This window comes from Sciurus vulgaris (genome assembly GCF_902686455.1).
Source record: "Sciurus vulgaris genome assembly, chromosome: 10".
Classification (NCBI taxonomy): Eukaryota; Metazoa; Chordata; class Mammalia; order Rodentia; family Sciuridae; genus Sciurus; species Sciurus vulgaris.
In genome coordinates, this window is record NC_136470.1 from 56,231,439 (window position 1) to 56,251,211 (window position 19,773).

The 19,773-nt window shown below is 40.4% G+C and overlaps 2 protein-coding genes across 9 annotated transcripts in view; both read left to right on the plus strand.

Annotated features, from left to right (window-relative positions):
* LOC306670535 (uncharacterized protein) overlaps positions 1–19,773 on the plus strand; it is a 217,077-nt gene that overhangs the window by 119,475 nt on the left and 77,829 nt on the right. The gene's annotated exons all lie outside the window — the stretch shown is intronic.
* Positions 15,191–19,773, plus strand: part of LOC306670393 (palmitoyltransferase ZDHHC19-like) — a gene marked incomplete at both ends in the record, with an annotated part of 31,073 nt that continues 26,490 nt past the window's right edge. The window contains 5 exons of the mRNA XM_079155076.1: positions 15,191–15,336; positions 15,651–15,772; positions 16,293–16,432; positions 17,184–17,356; positions 17,785–17,890. Of these exons, the coding sequence (XP_079011202.1) occupies positions 15,191–15,336; positions 15,651–15,772; positions 16,293–16,432; positions 17,184–17,356; positions 17,785–17,890 (687 nt within the window). The remainder of the gene's footprint in view (positions 15,337–15,650; positions 15,773–16,292; positions 16,433–17,183; positions 17,357–17,784; positions 17,891–19,773) is intronic.

A 19,773-nucleotide genomic window follows, 5' to 3' on the forward strand; every position in this document is an offset into this window, starting at 1 on the left:
GTTATGGAAACTGATATGACTTTTCATGATGTCAGAAGGATCTTTGTCATAAATGACAAAAGTAGAAAAGTTTATGAGAGTATTCTGTAATACAGAGTGAATAATGAACTTTGTGTGATACATAGTGAATTATTTTTATTTATGCAAACTTCTTAGAAAATATAATTCTGAGTTGTGTTCCACCTAATGGTTAAAGGAAGAAATCGAAAGTCTTTAGTAGTTCTGAATATTATATGCCTTAACAAAGTATGTTTGACCCCTACAAACTAATATATTTTACAAGAATTTTTCTATTTATTCTTAATTTTTTTTCTCAATTTTTTTCATAGATAATTACAATCAATTTTAGGAGTGGTTCTAATGGTATTTACTTGTGTCTTCATTGATGTGCCTAAGTATTTAAATTGTGACAAGTTTATTTCTACTTCTTTGTACCAGTGATTTTCTGTGACGTTATTCTTTTCAAGAATCTGATTAAATGCCTGGGAAATATGATATGATGATACTATTTATATATTTTTTTTCTTTCTCTTACAGGAGAATATTTTCAATGAGATTTTTAGTAGTTAGAAATCCTGTGCAGACTTTGTTGTTCTACTCTGATGTTAATAAGAATAAAAGTACAGCTAACTTTTCCCAAATACATCGTTTATCCTTTGTGTTTACATTCAGAAACCATAGGGGAAAGAAAATTTTAAAATGTTTTTCTTATTTTTGTATTTAAAGAAGGGAAGAATTTATTTTTATTTTCTTTATTTTTACAGAGTGCATATTGATTGATTGTACACAAATGGAGTACATTATTTCATTTATATGGTTGTGGACAATGTAGACACATACCATTGGTATAATCCTACATGTACATAGGGAAATGATGTCTGTCTCACTCTACCATTTTTCATATCCCCTCCCTCTCACTTCCCACTGCGCAAACTAAAGTTCCTCCATCTTCTCTCATCCCCCACACCCCAACCCTCATGATATATCATCTTCCACTTATCAGGGAAAACATTTGACTTTGTTGTTTGGGGATTGGCTTATTTCACTTAGCATGATATTTTCCAATTCCGACCATTTATCTCCTAATGCCATAGTATTATTGGTCTTTATGGATGAATAATATCCACTGTGTATATATGCCACAGGTTCTTTATCCATTCATCTGTTGAAGGGCATCTAGGTTGGTTCCACAATCTAGCTATTGGGAATTGTGCAGCTAAAAACATTGATGAGGCTGCATTACTCTAGTATGCTAATTAAAAGTCCTTTGGGTATAAATGGAGGAGTGGGATAAGTGGGCCAAAATGTGGGTCCATTCCAAGTTTTCTGAGGCTTATCCACACTGATTTTGAGACTGACTGCACTAGTTTGCAAATCTATGAGTATGAGCAATATTGAAGTGTACCATTTTCCCCATATCCTCTCCAGCATCTATTATTGTTTGTGTTCTTGATAGTAGCCATTCTAACTAGAGTAAGATGAAATCTTAGAGTTGATTTAATTTGCATTTCTCTAATTACTACAGATGTTGAATACATTTTCATATCTTTATTAATTGCCTCTATATCTTCTTCTGTAGAGTGTCTGTTCAGTTCCTTGTACCATCTATTGATTGAGTTCTTTGTATTTTTGGTGTAAAGTTTTGTTGAGAATGTTGTATAGTGCAGGCTTTCTAGTTGTGAATTCTTTTAAATTTTTTTCACATCTGAAGCTTAATTTTGCTGGATACAAAATTCTTGGTTATCATTTAGGTTTTTTTTTTTTTTTTCCAGATCTTCAAATATATTATTCCAAGATATGGAAGCTTTGAGGATCTGGGTTGAGAAGTGAGCTGAGGCTTGAATTGGTTTCCCCCTAAATGTAATTTGATCATTTTCTCTCATGGCCATTAGGATTCTATCTCTATTCTTTATGTTAGTCATTCTCATTACAATGTGCCTTGATGTGGGTCTGCTGTAGTTTTGCAGGACATTTGGTGTCCTGCAAGCCTCCTCTATTTGATTTTCCTTTTCATTATTTATGTTTTGGAAGTTTTCCGATGATTTCATTGAATAGTTTGTGTATTCCTTTGACTTTCATCTCTTTGCCCTCATCTCTCCAGGAAAATCTTAAATTCCGTCTTTTCACATTATCCCATATATCTTGGAAGTTCTGTTCATGGTCTCTCAACTTCTTCTCTACATGGTCAACTTGTTTTTCTAGATGATAAGTTTTGTCTTCATTGCCTACAATCTGTCTTCCAAGCAGTCTGGTCTATTGGTTATACTTTCCACTGAAGTTTTTATTTGGTTTATTGATTGTATCATTTCAAAGGATTCTGTTTGATTATTTTTCACAATTTCTCTGACTTTATTGAAGTGATCTTTCATTTCTTGTATTTTCTGTCTAATGTCATTCCTGAAGTTGTCCGTTCCCTGGCAGATCAGTTTTAGAAAGCACATTCTTTTTTTTTTTTTTTTTCTTTTGCGGTGCTGCAATTGAACCAGGGCATTGTGATTGCAATGCAAGCACTGTACCAACTGAGCTATATCCTGAGCCCTTAGTATGCACATTCTTAAGTCCTTCTCTGATAGTTTCCACTGTGGAATTAGTGGATTATATTATTGTTGAATATTAGATTGTTTAGGACAATATATTCCTCATTTTTCATGTTGTTTGGGTGTCTACACATCTAGTAATGTGGATCTGAGGCAATAGAGTAGTGATTATTGTCCCTGAAGTTTCTAGTTCCTCATCATAAAGGGAAATACAAATAATAACCTCAAATAATCCAAACAATATACAACTGCAAAGGAACTATTTCCTGAGGAGATGTTTACAGTTTTGTCACAATAAACCAAAATGATATGTACGGTTACTACCTACAATAAAAATGTATGATTGGTAGATTGTTTATATTTTTGAGGGACAACCAGAGGAGAAAGAAGTTGTATAGGATGTGATGATTACCAGAAATGAAAATACAGAAATAAAAATTAAAGAAGAGTACAAGAGGGAGCAAGAGTTTCTCTGTAAGCAGGAGAAAACAAAGAGAATCGAGGAAAACATATAATTGAGAGTAAAATATATAGAATGCAAAATGGAAATATTCTCATCAGACACCCTAGTCATCAATAAAGTGATCCATGAAAAATAATTAGTTTCTGCAATGGTAGAAATGTGAGGGGGAGGGGAAGGAATAATAAGAAAATAAATCTGCATGAAAAGTTGGGGAATTTTTTCTGTTGGAGATGAAGAGATCCTGAGCGTCCCTACTCTGTAGCATAGAGTGTGTGATATTTGCTCCCCTCGGGGTTGGGTGCTAGGGTGAGAGGTTAATCCTGCAGGTGGAACTCCTAGAGGTGGGCATTAGACCTAGGTGGACTCCAGCCAGTTTTCTGAATGCCAATTGTTCTGGAGATTTTAAATCAGCATACCTGCAGGGCCCAGCAATTTCTGGTCCAAGCTGGTAGGATGAACCCCAGGGACCTCCTTTGGGTTCCAATCATGTGATGGAGGAACAAATAGTTAGTTCACTACATTTCCTGCTGAACATAAGATTCCTGGTCTCAGGTTCAGTCTTCATACACATTCTTTCCCATCTCTGCCCTTACCAATTCCCAGTCTGGCTCTTCTCTCTCAGCCAGACATGCAAGCAGCTGGATTGAAGTGGAGCGGGGAGCCAGGTGGGTTTCCATGATCAGATGTCTTTTGTGTGAAACTCTCTCTGGATACTTGCTTTGTTCCAGGTCACTTAATCCCACCTCTGTCATGCAGCATGGGTTTGCCAGGCTAGTTTTTTGGCCTAACTCACATCCGTGAGAATTTGACTTCCTCAGGTGCTGTGGGGACCATGCTCAGGCTGCAAAATGATTCCTTCCTTTACCTTCTGCACAGTGTTGGGAGAGATGCAGTTTTTTGTTTCCTGCACAAGATATTGTACAGCGGCCCAGGCAGTGTCTTTGATCTCTAAACTCTCCAAATCCAGTCAGGCCACAGTCCTCCCCAATATGCAGGTTATTTTGAATTCCTTATCAATTTACTCTCTTCATGGAGTTACTATTCTGGCATATACCAATGGTTGCTGCTGTAGCTTCCATAGCTGTGACAATGGAAATTCCTTCCCTAATATAATTGATCTTCTGAGTTTCCAATTTCGTTGAGTGAATAGTATTAAATTCCAGCAAAGATCATCCAAATTTTTATCCATTCAACCTCCTTACAGAGAAGTCGACTGTCTGCTTTTCCTGGTTAAATGCCATGGAGCATTAGGAAGTACTACCCTATCCATAATTATATTAAATGGAAATGAATTAAACATGCCAATCCAAATACTTAGAATGGATGACTGGATGAAGAATAAGAAAAACAAGCTTCCAAAAATAATATCTACAGGATTTTCAATATCCTTTTAAGGACAAACTGGATGTAAGGATGGGAAAATACTTCATGGACATAGTAACCATAAGGAAGCAGGTTGGTTACATGTACATCCAATAAAATAGAATTTACATTAACAAATGTGAAAAGAGTCAAAGGAGGACATTATATAAATACAAATGGTCAATTAATAGGGCACAATGAAAAAATTATTAATATACATATACCCAATATCAGAGCATCAGAATACATAAAGAAATCTTGAGGAACTGAAGGGATAAATAGTAACATTTTAGTAATTTTAATTACTGGGACGTTAATACTCCACCTTCTATAGGACAAAAACATAGAGACAGAAGATCTTTAAAAATAATGAGGACTTGAAGAACACTGTAGATTAAATGGACCGAGGAAACATACATGGCACTTTCCAACCAACAACAGTAAAATACAGTCTCTTCGAGTACACATGGAACACTCTCCAGCATAAATATATATCTCTATATCTAATAAGTCACTGTATATGTATAAACTAATTCATGAGGATAGAAATCACACCAAATATTTATTTTCCAATTCTGATGCAATGAAACTAGAAAGTAGTGGTAGAAGGAAAACTGGAAATTTTTCCAATAGTTGAAAAAATGAAACCACACAGTTTTGAACAAGCATTGGATCAAAGAAGAAATCAAAGAGGAAATTAGAAAATACCATCAGATGAATAAAAATGAACACACAACATACCCATTTTTATAGGCTGCAGCATAAGGGGTACTAAATTGAAAAATTATAGTGATTAATACTTGAACTAGAAAAGAAGAAAGAGCTTAAATAATCAGCTTAACTTTAGACCTTGATATAATTTGGATTCTGCATGTTTTCCCAAGGTCCATATGGTAAAGGCAGGGTTCCCAGTGGGATATTACTGGGAATGTGGGAATCTGTAATGGGTGTGTCTTGGTGGGGGGTGACTTTGAATGAGGAGGGTGGTGGGACTCCAGCCCCTGCCTATTCTGTCTTTCACTCCCAGCTATGAGGTGAGCAGTTTTGCTCCTGCAGGCATTTCCATCCTGAGTTCCTTTCTCACCTCAGGTTAAAGAAACATGGTCAATCATGGCAAGAAACTCCAAAACTCAGTTAGAATAAGCCTTCTCCCAGTACAAGTTGAGTTATCTCAGATTCTTATTATAGAAATGGAAATCTGCCTCACATGCTCCTTCAGGAAGTCAACAAACAAACAAAAACAACAATTAAAGAAACAAAAACAGACAATAGAAAAGAAAATAAGCCCAACGTTAACTGAACGAAGAAAATAAATAGAATTAATCAGGGAAAAAATAAAACAGATAATAGATAAAAGTTATTGATTTTTTTTGGTCCTATAAATGTTGATCATGGTTGAAAACTTTTAGCTGGAATAACTAAGTGTCTCAGTCTGTGCTGCTATAACAAAATATTTCAGGTGCCAACACTGGTGTCATTTGAGTGCTACTTTTGCTTCCAAAGTGGCATCTTGCTGTGTCCTTTGAGGTGCAAGGCAGAAAAATTGGGAATGCTTTCTTCATCTCTGAAGCCTTTTATAAGGGAGCTCAGCCCAGAAGCCACAGTGCTTTATGTACCCACAAGTTTTATTGGTGCTTTGTAGTTCCACATAAGTCGGGATTTGTTGTTGTTTGTACATGCACACAATATAACAATGTAATTTGGACAACGGCACTTTGCATCACATCACTCTCCCCTCCTTTGCTCTTTTCCACCCCTTGGTCTCTTTCCTCTGTTCTGCTGATCTCTCTTTGATTTTCATAAGTTTTCCAGCCCTCCCTACACTTTTCTTTGCCTTTTTACTTGCTAGCTTCCACTCTGATTGCAAACACATGACTTTTAACCTTCTGGGCTTGGCTTAGTTTGCTTAACATAAGGATTTCAAGTTACATCTATATTTACTGGAAATAATATAAATTTCATCTTTTCAGTTTTCTTCATGGCTGAATGTAAGTCTATTGTGTATACACCATATTTTCCTTATCTATTCGTCTGTTGATGCACACCTAGACTGGTTTCATTGTTTGGTTATGATGAACTGTGGTGCTATGAATATGGCTATTTATTCATCACTATACTATGATGACTTTGCTTCTTTAAGATGAATCCCAAAGAGTAATATATAGGTGGATCATAAGGTGGTTCCTTGCCTCTCCTTTTGAGGAAACTCCATACTGATCTCCATAGAGGTTGTACTACTTACAGTTCCACCAAGAGTGTAAAAGTGTTCTTTTCTTCTCCATGTTCTCTCTATAATTTACTATACTATGCATCTTGATGACTGCCATTCTGTGTGAGGTAAAATCTTAGTGTACTTTTAATTTGCATATCCCTAATAGCTAATGATTTTGAAATTTTTTCATATATTTGTTGGCTCTTTGTATCTCTCCTTCTTAAAAATATCTGTTGAATTCATTTGTTTATTTGTTATTTGGATGATTTCTCATTTTCGATATTAGGTTTTGTTGTTTTAGTTCTTAATCTATATTAATCCTTTCAAAAGGAATACCTTGGAAAGTCTTTGTCCCCTTCTGTATGTTTTCTCCTCATATTTGTAATTGCTCCCTGTGCTCTGAAGACAATTTTTGACTTGATGCCATTTTTTGAATAACTGTTTCTATTATTCCTGAGCTTTCATCTTGCAAGTGAGAAAGATTTGTCCCATTTCTAAATGTTGTTCACAGGAGAATAAATTAAAACATGAATTCTTAAAGGAACACTCTAATTCCAGGTCTATTCCTTTCTACCCTTTATCCCTAACTTTCCTGTGCTTCCATAAAATGCATTCATTTTATTACAGTAGCTCCCAAAACTTTTTGACTCCTTTCACCATAAAAAGTCTGAATCCAAAGTCATATCTTCTACATCTTATGCAAATTAGACTCAATGTATGATCCTTCCTGAGGACCATTTCCCTCCAGGTATGAAACTATGAAATCAAGGGTTATGTGCTTGTCAAACACAGTTGTAGTACAGGCATGTGATAGACATTCCCTTTGCAATGGGGAGATAGAGGCAAGAAGAAAGGATCAGATCCAAGAATCCAAAACCTAACAGGAAAATCAGCATTAAAATGTAAGGCTGGAGAATAAGTTTTTGGACTCTGTAGCACATCTTCAAGACACTGGGATGGGTGTTGGGGCCCCCACATTTCAGGACATTATGTCCTCAAGGTTTTCCTAGAGACAGCACTGACTCTAGTTTTCCTGGGTTGAAATCACCTACCTGGGACTCTCCCAGGTTGTGGTTACAGGCTAGTGGCTGTTACAGTATTGGGACCTCTGGATAAGTCCTCTTTCCATGGTTCCACTAAGCATTATCCTAATGGAATCTCACTATGGTGGTTTTAAACCCATAACACTCCTTGGAAATGAGCCTAGTGGGAACTGTGTACACAGCCCAGCCTCTGTGGACATACTCTGCCTAGGTGCCAACCCCTTTGAGAGGTTTTTCAAAAATGCAGGATATGGTATTCATGTCTCTACCCCTCTTCCATGCTTGTGCCTGCAGACTTAGCCCTATCCTATATGTTTTCAGGATTACAACCTATAGATTTGGTAACACAGTCCTGAATATTTTCTAAACCTGCTTGGGCTATGGCAGGGCTGGCATAGTAGCATTGCATTAGAATAAAGAAAAAAGAGATTTGAGGCAGTGCTAGTCAGTGAGACCTTGAACCCGAAGAATTTGTTGGTCTTCTTGGACGCTTCCTTGTACCTGTTATGCCTTAGGATTCTGGGACTGTGGTGGCGTTGAATCTTTAAAGATCTCAAATAAGCATTTAGGGTCATTGTCCCATTATCTTGATGAATAGCTTCTGGTTTCCTTCCATCCATATTAATCTCTAAAAAGTCATTGCTGAGCCACTCCCTTGATATGCTCTCCCTAATATACCTTTTATACTGTGTTATAATGGGGTCACTCCGATAATTTTCCAAAATATTAAAGCCGGCTTCACTGTTCATTATACATTTCATCTTTAATTAGTTTTCTTGTGTAAGAAATGCAGAGAAACCATGCACCACATTTAAAATTTGCTCAATTCCTCTCTTTGAGTCCCTGGCCTCCACCATTCACTGTTTTACTTTTGATTTATTCTAAATTGTTATATATGACACTAGAATGCATTTTGACAAGTCATTCATAGAGTATAAGTTCTAATTCTTCTGGTTGGATATCATGTAGCATGACATGGGTTAGGTAGTCATACATGTACTAGGGTAATAATGTCAGATTCATTCTACAATCATTCCTATTGTCAAATTCCTCCCCTCTCTTCACTCCCTTCATCTATCCTAAAGTAGCTCTATCCTTTCACAGACTTCACTCATATTGTGAATTAGTATCCATATATCAGAGAACACATATGGCCTTTGATTTTCCAGTCTTGAACATCCAATAATCTAGTTTTACCTGTCATGAGGTAGAAGTACAGGGATATAACATTAGAGCCTAATTTTGTACTTACCTTACCCCTTCTATTTAATTGGGGTCAGTGTTAGTAATGAGAGTGAGCCTTACATTTTGTATTGCCTTTGTTATATTAATTTTTATTTGTTTTAATTATTTGTACATGACAGTAGAATGCATTTATATATTTCAATATCAATTATAGCCTATTATCTCAAATTAACTCAGATTGTCATATTGAAAGTTCTGCTTTTGTTAGGGATTAAAAACAGATATAAATTTTTAAGGAAGATATAAAATAATATTAGCAAGAGTAAAACATATTGAGTTTGTAATGTAGCTTTATTCATGAAACATACTTTTATAATTCCATATCTTTACACTTTAGTTTGAAGAACATCAGCTTGGTGGGTTGTTCTTCAAAACCTTGTAGGTAAAAGATTTGATTTGTATACTTAAAGAATCAATACATCTAAAATACCATGAAGCAAGTAATAACTCCACAACTACACTGTTGTCCTTGTCTTTACCAAGTTAGCTTTTTTAAAGAAAAATTAAGAAGCTGTAGTGTTGTGCAATGTTCTAAAACTCAGTGTTTCTTTACCAGAGTTGTACAAATTTATTCCATAAAACTTGTCTCTCAACATAATAAACTAAGGACTGGGGTGTTGGCTTAGTGGTACAGTATATATGTAGCGTTATGTGAGGCTGTGGATTTGATCCTCAGCACCACATGAATCAATCAATCAATCAATCAGTCAATCAATAATACAATGCAATGGTATTTAGCCTATCTACAACAAAAAAATAAGGAAAACTTTACAAACAAAAGAAATTCTCTAGGTAGATAAGAGCAGCTTACAGTTTTAAGAAATTTTCTTACTTCACGAAATGGAAAAAAAATTTATGTCAGTGCATTAATATTTGACCCTAGGAAAGAGCCTTAAATAATTTTACTTATATTGCTAATTACATATAACCAACTTATTTACATGTAAACATTTTGAAATTTAATTTCCACAAAACTTCTGCAAATTACTTAGATATTTTACTTTGCCACAAAAAGAATTTCTTATCCTGAAACATTTCTTGTTTCTTCTACTTTTCCTGATAAAATATATGTCCATACCTAGACATTTTTCTTGATGTCTCCTGTAAAAATTCATATTCTAAAACAATATTTATGAATTTTCTAAAGTTGTGCAAATTACCTTAAGGAATTTAGGAAGTGCAAAGTACTTGATTTTCGATTTAGCTGTGAGGGTTTAGTACAACTTTTCAAATTAATCAGCTCTCTTAGGTAACAAACATATTTATGATTAATCCCACAGATGTTAAAACTAATTTACTCATTTTTAACTATAAATGCGACGTTACCACACAAGTGTAGTTAACAGTATTAGCCTACTCTTCCCTGTTGAAAAAAATCCCAGAAGCAATGGATATTACATTGCACACATTTTAGAGAAACCAACACTCTGTTAGTGGTATGACTACTTAGAAAATCATATGAGTTAGTAATTTTAAAGACATATTATTCTCATATGTTTACAGAATTTAAACAGAACTTTGGATTGAAGGCATGTGAACCGAAAGCTATTTGGATCCATTTTTCTTGTAACATCTGATTCCTGAGCACTCCATTCTCTACATGCCAATTTTGATACTATGTACATGATACAGGGACAAATGCACATGTGTAGATTCCACACTTCAATCGACAGGTGTGCACACCTAAATAAAACAGACAGGAAAGATTGATCTTGCAGCTTTTTGTAGAAGAGCACCTCAGGTAGGAGGCACTGCAACAGATGTTTATTAACACTTGTATAAAATTTAACCTGTTAGAAAGTGCAAGCCTATCAGACTTTTACATTATGATTTAAATTTAAGGCAGGCCTATGCAGTTGCATATACCAGATAAAAATTCCGACAGCCACGGGGGACACTGAAATTAAGGATTCAGGTACCCATTTGTCCTCATTTGCTATCAGATGATTTATTCTTAACCACACCATGTCTATGTTCTTCTTAGGATTTTGTGAAGGAGTTTTTCCAATGTATGTGAGAGCCAATCCTTGAAAAATTGACCTCTGAACAAAGTGAGTGAACACACCTGTAGCTGGATAAAGTAAGACTGATCAGAAAATATATTAATTTAGGCATACAGGATCAAATGTGAATTCCCCATGCAACCATGAGCTCAAAAACATTTTGGGAAAAAATCAAAAGGAGTCCTAGAAAATGACACAGCCATAATTACTAAAGAAAAGGAGTGTGAAGAGCATCTTTATCAGATCAGAGTACACTTTTGGTTCAGAAGAGAGTAGGTCCATATATCTAAAACTGTGAGAGTCCTGAAATCCTCAGGTAAAGATTCCCAAGATAAAGTGGCTTATATGAGATCATTCCATATTTCCTTCTTCTACAATAGTTTTTAGGGAGGAACATTTTACAAATCCAGAGTAGTAAATCCTGAGCACTCCATTCTCTACATGCCAATTTTGATACTATGTACATGATACAGGGACAAATGCACATGTGTAGATTCCACACAGATAAGAAATCCAGCCTTTTAGGTTCCACATTGATTGAATCATAAAGAAAACCTTTTAATTTCTTTAGGTATCACACAAGTTCTCTGCAAGCCATGTAAGTTTTGGCTGCTGTGCATTTTCTGTAAAGTTTGGAGAGATAGAGCTCTGGAAGAAGTTAAGTAGTAAGAGAATCTAATCTACTGTCCTGAGTTTCAGTGAAAAATGCCTCATACATAGGTTATTTTAACCATTTTTTTTTTTTTTTTCTGTTGTGAAATCAGTCCCTTAACATATGGTTCTTTGGTTTTTGACTGTCCAGGACACCAGTTTTCATTTACCCAGTTGGTAATAAGGCCAAATTGGATGAAGAAAATTATGAAAGATCTCCTTTTTCCAACTGTGATGAGGTCATTTCCCAGGCCTGGCAGCATTAGAAAATGAGGCTATTTTTAGAATCTAGCTCCCAGAGCCCTAGTGGCCAGCACTTTCTACACCTCTTCTATGAGGACAAGGATCCCCTCTGACAACATGAAAATGAAAATCCCAACCTTTTTTTTATATATATACACTAAGATATATCAGATAACTGTCGTAATATAACTGTTGAGAAGGAACCTCCTATCTCATTCAAGTATGAGAAAACAGAACTCAGGTATCCATGTCAGAGAAGACTCCATATTTTCTCTTTAGGGACATTTCCCTATGAGTTTCTGATGGCCAGCAAACATGTCTCTCATCACGTGGTTCTGCCAAATCTATTGGTGGCACCATTAGAAGAATGAACCAGGTCATTTGTTCTGCCTCATGCCAAAGAACTTGGAGAGTTCAGACTTCCAGTCATGACTGACCTCTCCTGCCACTATGAAGTTCCTAATGTGATAAGCCAGTGGAGAAAAGAACCATATGTAGTATATTTCTCTGCTCTGTGGACCAAAGGATTCTCTGGAGGGTAAGGAGGATATCCATGTTTGTTAGATGCTTAACACCCATTTCCTGGAGGAGTTCACAGAAGGAGTGGATTGAAAATGTCTCCCTTTGCAGACAAAGACCTGGTAAAGCACACAAGCAACAATGGGGAGAATCCCTGCAGGCTTGTAAAGGCTTAATATGTGAACAAATTGAACTCAAGCATTTCATTATGCACCACTCCATGTAAAATGTCCCTCGTCTCCATGACTGGAGTCTGATTGGAGAGGGGAGGGGCCTGCTCAGGAGGAATGAGTATGGGAGAGTGCAGTTCGGCTCTTGTGGAGGTGTGTGTCACTGTGGCTTTCCAACAGAGCCTTTTCACCACAGGATAACCACTAAGGTTATCACCACAGGATACCCCCTAAGGTCAGTAGGTGAAGAGTCAGGGAGAAAACTTACAGGTTCACTGAGGAGTGGCCCTGGCTAGAATCTCGAAGTTCTTTCAACCTTTTGTCCATCTCCATGCATCCAAAGGCAGACTGGGATTGGGGACACTGTGCACTTATGCCAGACATGCTCCAAGCCTGTGTCCGATAGTGAGAGATGGCTTTGGCAGAACCAACTTGCCTGACCTGCAAGACTGATGGTTAGAGGTTACTAGGGGTTGAGTCCTGTCACCCAAGTCTTGTCAAATGGCAAAGTGCACTAACTGCATCCAGTTAGCTTATGGATGCACTATATTCTTCAGAATGCAAGAAAGGGCACCTCAAAAAGCTCTGGGGTGCTGGGGCTCTTAATTATAGAGGCCTCATCTGAAATTAGACTTACAAATCAGGTTTGGGTACTGTTTTAGCAAGTGTAAAAGATGAAACACTCTAGAAATACTGAGAAGAGAACAAAAAGTTATTATTATTTTTTTTTTTTCTCTTTAAGGAAGAACGAGGAAAGTAAGAGAAAGTGTGTGATAGTGAGAGAGTCCTCCAGAGGAGAGGGGTTAAAAAGCTTTTGTTCAAGGTGGTGGGAGCTGTCCTGCACCATCTATACATTTCAGCTTTCCTTTATTCTCATGTCCCTGATTTCCTTTCCTGCCTATAAGGGTAAAAAGATGGAAGTTAGCCATCCAGGAGTTTCCTCTCCCTATATTTCACATCTGCCAAGAGAGGAAGGAGGGAGTTAACCAGTGGATGCTCATTAGCAGCTGTTTGTATGGAGGAGCAATTCCTGGGGGCAGGAAATCTTGGCAACTGGTTGGAGGAGGGCGAAGTGCTCTGGAGGTACTAGCATTTTAATTCCTATTGGATCAGCCCCCATCTTCCTGACCCAATCACGCATTATCTACACAACTGGCCATTTGCTTCGATCTCAATGGCACAAGCCCTGCCCTATTTTAATCAGTTTCATTTCCTTGGTCCGGAAATGTGTTACATGTCTGTAGTCCTTGACTATTGGGCATATGAGACAGGAGGATTGCAAGTTCAAGACAGATTCAGCAATATAGTGCAACCTGCCTCAAAATAAAAAGCGCTGGGGATGTCGTTCAGTGCCTCTGGGTTCAATCCCCACTCCAAAATAGGCAGGGGAGGGGACTGGACATATGGACACTGGACACCTATGCAGTTGCTGCATCTCAGCAGAAACTTCTCAGTCCATCAGTGGTAGCAGTTCTAGAGTGAAATTGCTGTCACCTGGACCACAGGCCTCTGTAATCTCTGTGAGAGAAGCCACAAGTATTTGGCTATTTTCAGCTCATATCTGGAAGGGAAAATGTTTTCTGCCCCTCTCAAAGACTTACGGTGGGAGGAATCCACCAAACAGAGGGTTTCAGTTGTTGTGAAAACACAATGACAAGTCAGTGTAATATAAAAACCCAGTTTTTTGTCATACAATAAAGTTCAGGGGGAGGCGGTTGAGGATAAGACAGGGGCTCAGGTTGTGTCTGGCTAGCATGACTTGTTGCCTAAAAGATCTAAAGTGGCATCCCGGGCAGCAGTCTAGCTTCAAGACACAAAGAAAGGGAACAGAACTCCGCCAACTGAATCATCTTCTCTTTTATTGAAAAGATGCAAGCTTTTGTAGAGTTTGTCAGTAGACATTTGCACAAGTCTATAATCAGAGTTGTGTCAGATATCCTACCTTGGAAATTGGGGAAACTGGGAAGTGATTTACTTGGGTGGACTGCAACCTCCTTCACCAAATGGGAACCCTATTACAACAAAAGGGAAGAAGTGGAGACAGGATAGGCAATGAGTATTGTTACTGAAATTAGCATGAGCTTGAAAGGGTGATAATGATCACCCAACTTCTGCCTACCATATTATAAGATCTCTGGATTAGCCTGCTTTTCCTTGCTCTAACAAAGGAATGGATACTTTATAAAGAGGCAAATTTTATTTAGGTCAGAGTTCAAGATTTGGCAGCCTTGGTGAATGACCTTTGGTGTGGGTCATCACAACACCGTAAATGGCATCACGGTGGAAGGACTTGCATGGGGCAGAGATGGCATGGCCAGAATCCTGCAGAGGCACCGGTCTGGTTCTTTTATAACAACCAACTCTCACAGGAACAAATGAGGCCCAGATGAAGAACATTACTTCCTTCCTATGGCCTCATCCCAGTGACTGAATTACCTCTCACTAGGCCCCTCCTCTTCCAGGTCCTATCATCTCAACATTGCTACACTGAGGACCAAGCCTCCAGGCCTTTGGGGAAACTTCCACATCCACATCCTCTCAAGCTCCAAAAAACCAATATTTAAGACCAGGATATTCTAGACAACAACATGTGTGTATGTGGGGTGGGGAAAGTTGCTCTCAGAATTCAAGGGAAGCAGCTAGAGCTCACATTCTGGAAATACTGATGTCACACTAGCCGTAGTCATGGCACCCAGGGTTTTAAGTCAGAAGAGAGTTCTGTGGCTCTCATTTCTTTGAGTGATGGCAGGCATTGACATGCCACAGTCAAGGATTGTAATGCCCCTACCACAAACTGGAAGGGGAGGCTCATGGCTTTTGGAAAGCCTGTGGGCATCCATGTTCATGGTAGGATTAATGCTATTAAGCGGACTACACTTCATTTACCCGTGAGTCTCCAAAGCAAGTTATCAGGTTACTTAGAAAGAGATGGAGGGAAAATTTGACAATGATAGTGCAGAGTCAAGGAAGGGGGGAGAGAGGGTCAGTAGGAAAAAGAAGTATATATATAGTCAGGAACTCAGCGATCTAGAGTGGCTGATGCATTTAGGAAACTGTGGGTGGCTGGTAATGCTGGTGATATTTGTTGGATAGACTGGATATTTAGATCTGTCCTTGAGGTGAGTCCTCTCACAGGTGAGGCAGGCCTCATGGGGAACTCTGGGTTGCCCCGGACTAGAACTGTGTCTGGCTTTGTTCTCAGGTGCAGATGGCTGGCCCAGAAGGGAGATTGGGGGTTTCCCGTGACATCGGTCCTGCTATTCGGGGTAACAATTTACATCTTATTTACCTTGAATTTGTCGGACCCAGGAATCCTCCATCATGGTAAGTCCTCAGAACCCTGGGAGAAAGAGATGGCACTTCATGGGCTGATGTGGACAGGGCTCATTCTACAGTGGTCACCACACCTGTGGCCTCAGGATCCCTTCTCTCCATCTCATCACCAGTTAGGCCCTGGCACTTCATTTCCCAAGCCTCTGAGGAGTAAGATAAGAGAATCCTGGAGGTTTTCCAGTTGCTTTAGAAGGGAGGACAGGGCAGGATGACAAGAGGGTCCAGCAGGCTCTTCCAAACCACATAGTTCACTCATCCTTCCCATTTGACATTCCAGTGCAAGTACTGAGCATTTTTCCAGAGGTTGGAGTCCATATAGAGCTCTTCTGGCTGACCATGACTTCTCTTTGACTGCCTGCCAATCTGAGTGGTCAGCTTGTTTAACAGAAACCGACCAAAATTCCACTAGCTACCTCCTAACTGCTGCTTGTTGCAACTGATGTTATGGGGCTGCCCTGAGCAGCAGAGGGATGGAGGCCCCTGCCACTTCCCAAATCTCTTCCTATGCCAGGTTCCTTGGAGCAGGACCCGGAAACCCCCTATGTCGCGTGGCTGAATGGAAGGGCCCATGAGATGACCTGGTGTCCACACTGTGGCTTCCACCGCCCACCCCGCACCTTCCACTGCACTTCCTGTAACATCTGCGTGGAAGTGAGTACTCCTACCACCTGTCCACTCACCAACCCTTCAGGGAAACCTGGCCAGGACCAGGAACCTCACATCAACAATGGGCTGGAGGGGGTCCCTATTCCTGGACTGCTGAAAGTGCCTCTTGGCCACTCTTGGTCCCTTATATATGCCATGGCCTCTGTGTCTGCACCTGTCCTGAGAGGCAGGCCTTACTTGCAAAGGTGCTGACATAGAAAAGGCACCACGTGTGTGCTGGGCCCGGTGGAGTCAGGGTCAGGAGAGCAGTGCCTGTCCCATCCCCTGTCTTGCTGATAGTACATACCTAGACCTTTAGACCAGCTGCTGCCCTGTTCTGGGACTCTTTGCCTGTCCACTTCTTAGTGTCCACGTTGGAGGGTTTCCTGGGGTCTGAGTGCTCTTCTCTCCTGTGCACTCTCTGGATGGTTTACAAGCACAAGGTGACCTGGACAAGGGGTTCTTTTCATTCTTATCCAGGGTCTGAGAAAATAGAGGCCCAGTGTTATTTTATATCCTGCTCAAAGTGACACCACACAGGTCTTGTCTCTAAGAACTTTCTGATGACAGTTGACCTGAGGAGACATGGAGTCCTAACTGTGCTTTACTTAAGAAAATGCCAGGTTCTCCCTGGACGCAGGAGCCTGAGTTTTGTGCCAAGGGCAGGCGGCCTAGAGGTCCGGGTTGGAGAGGCCCCAGGATATGGTGGTGATGGAGTCCAGAAAATAGACCCTGAATCCTGCTTCCTCTCCCCTAGGAGTTTTACCAGCACTGCGGGTGGCTAAACAACTGCGTGGGCCACAGGAACATCAGGCGTTTCCTCCTCCTCCTGTTATCATCCTGCATGTACTTGGGGACCGTGGTGGCAAGTTGTGTGGTTTTCCTGGCCCAGAGAAGACTGACACCTTTCTCCCTGGACAAGGCCATGGCGTATCCACACAGTACCAAGTGCCCAAACTGGAAGAACAGGGGTGGTGGGGAGGGAGGGTTGGTGTGGACGGAGGAGTGGGGTAGCCGAGGGTGGGCTGACAGGGTGGGGTTTGAGCAGTCACTTGGTAGGACCTGTGAAGGACATGTTGAAGGACAGAGGGGTCCGGGTGAGAGGCAGGGTAGGATGGACTGTGGAGTACAGAATGGAGCAGGGCCATGGCAACAGGTAATGACTTTGGTACAGAATAGGAGCGAGGACGTCCCAGTGGAATGAGGTCACCTCGAGTGTTCTGGACTAACAGTCCAGTTCAGAGAAGAACATGGGTGGGCGTGGCCATGTTGGGCGCAACCAGAGAAGGAGGGGTCTAGTCGAAAGGCGGGGCGAAGGCGGAATTATCCAGTGCCTTGGCTCCTTAATCCTAGCACAGCTTCGTAGTGGCTGTACCCGCCTTTGGCCTCCTGCTGCTCTTCATCTTGCAGTTGTACATCCGGGTCGTGGCGGTGACCACAGCCAGGTGTCCCTACGAAGGCCAGGTAAGACGAACCAAGTGCTTGTGCTATGAGGAGGCATCTTTCACCCCTGCCACTAGGCATTTACTGTGCTTTCTCCACTGCCCTTGGCTCTGATTGTGCTCATGAGTCCTTCCAGACAAACCTCTTAAGATGCAGCTCAGATCTCTCCTCCCCCTGGATCTCTGAGGCTATTTTCCCTTTGGGTACATTGCAAGGAGAGCCTACAGTGTGCTAGGCTGCATGTTTTTTGAGGGATGTTGCAGAGGTATGTCCATCTTGCACCTGTGTTGATAAAAGCCTACAATAAGAATAATAGTGGCAGACACCCAGGAACTCTCTTGAGAGTGGTGTAGCAGACTTGAAGAAACTGTGAGTTTGGCGAGGTCTGCTCTCTAGAATAGGACATGCCACTGTGTGTATCCTACATGTGATTTTGGAAAGGCAGAAGCCAGGAGGCCCTTGTTTGTCAGAGGCACACCTTTGCGAAGAGTCACAGAAGCTTTAAAGTAGGCTGTTAGAGGAGGATGGGGAAAGGGCTCTCAGTCAAGCACTGGGCGGCAGGGGCAATGAGTTGAACCTGTGGACATCAAGATTATAAACATCCGGAAATTCAATCATGGAATTCACTAGGGAAGAAGTGGAAACATGGGAGCCATTGTAAAACTATTTTATAAAGTCGTTTATTGAGGAATAATGTACAAACAGTAAGATTCCCCCGATTTAGTCTACAGTTAGGGAATTTGACAAATGGACACTGTCGTTGTGTTCTCCATCATGATCAAGGTTAGAACACTTTCTCTACCACAGAAAATTCTTTCACACTTGTTGTCAGTTTCTCTTCCTATGTCTTTGTGGTTTATCTCTTTCCGGAATCATGTATTAATGAGCACAGTATTTATGTGTGAAAACAGTGACTGGCACAAAAAATGGTGCTGTTACAGTCATTCCTCCTTTTGTTGTCTACACATATTTGTGTCTCATCTTAAATCCATGTGACCCCCACCCTACATGTCCTAGGTGTGGACTCCACCTGTTGTACCCTCTATGCTTTATTCCCTGGTGGAGCTGATCCTGATCACCAGATCCATCCTTCATTCCCTGGCCCACATCAGCCCAGACTCTGCCCTAGCTGTCAGGATGGGGCTCTCATCATTGGGCAAACCCAGAAGACATCCTTCAGACTGCTCTTTCTGCCCAGGAAACAGCCTCTGCAACCAGAAGTAGCTGAAATAGTCCTCTTGCCTGTCTTAGCATGTAAAGCTCTGGGCTTCTTCTCTGCATGTACCTGGGTGCTATGGGCTGGGTTGCCTGCATGTTTCCCATGATTCCCTCTCTCTGCACTTTCCTGAGCACTCAGTGATGCTCAGGGCCTAGTTTTGCAGTTGCCCTCACCACACAAAATGCAGGCCAGCCTGCTGTTTGCAATGTGCTTCAACCCCCAGTGCAGTGACTGGGATTTATTTCTTTGTTACTGGTTATTGAGCTCCTGAGGTTGAGGTGAGACTGACCCTTGTCTGGGAAGAGGAGGTGGTGAATGTGGTGAATATATTCAGGGGAAGGACAAAGTGGAAAAAGGGAGGGGAGAAGCCAGTCAGCGTCCAGGGGAAGACTTGACCTTTGAGTGTGACCTTTACTGCTTTGTGTATTAAAGGCCTTTAGCCCAGGTTTCCCTGGGCCATGTGAGTTCTCAGCAGGAAAATATAATTGGGCATCCCTGCTCTGCCTGACAGTGCAATTCAATGAAGGGACATTTCAGAAATATTTGAGAGGTAAAAAAGTGAAGTGGGAGCATGTGGAGAAACAATATTTGGATCTGTTTGGCTGCACAAGGAAGATTTTAAAAGGTATCTGGAAGGACGAGGCAGGAGGACAGATGTGGTCAGTGGAGACCCAGAAGCATGTGG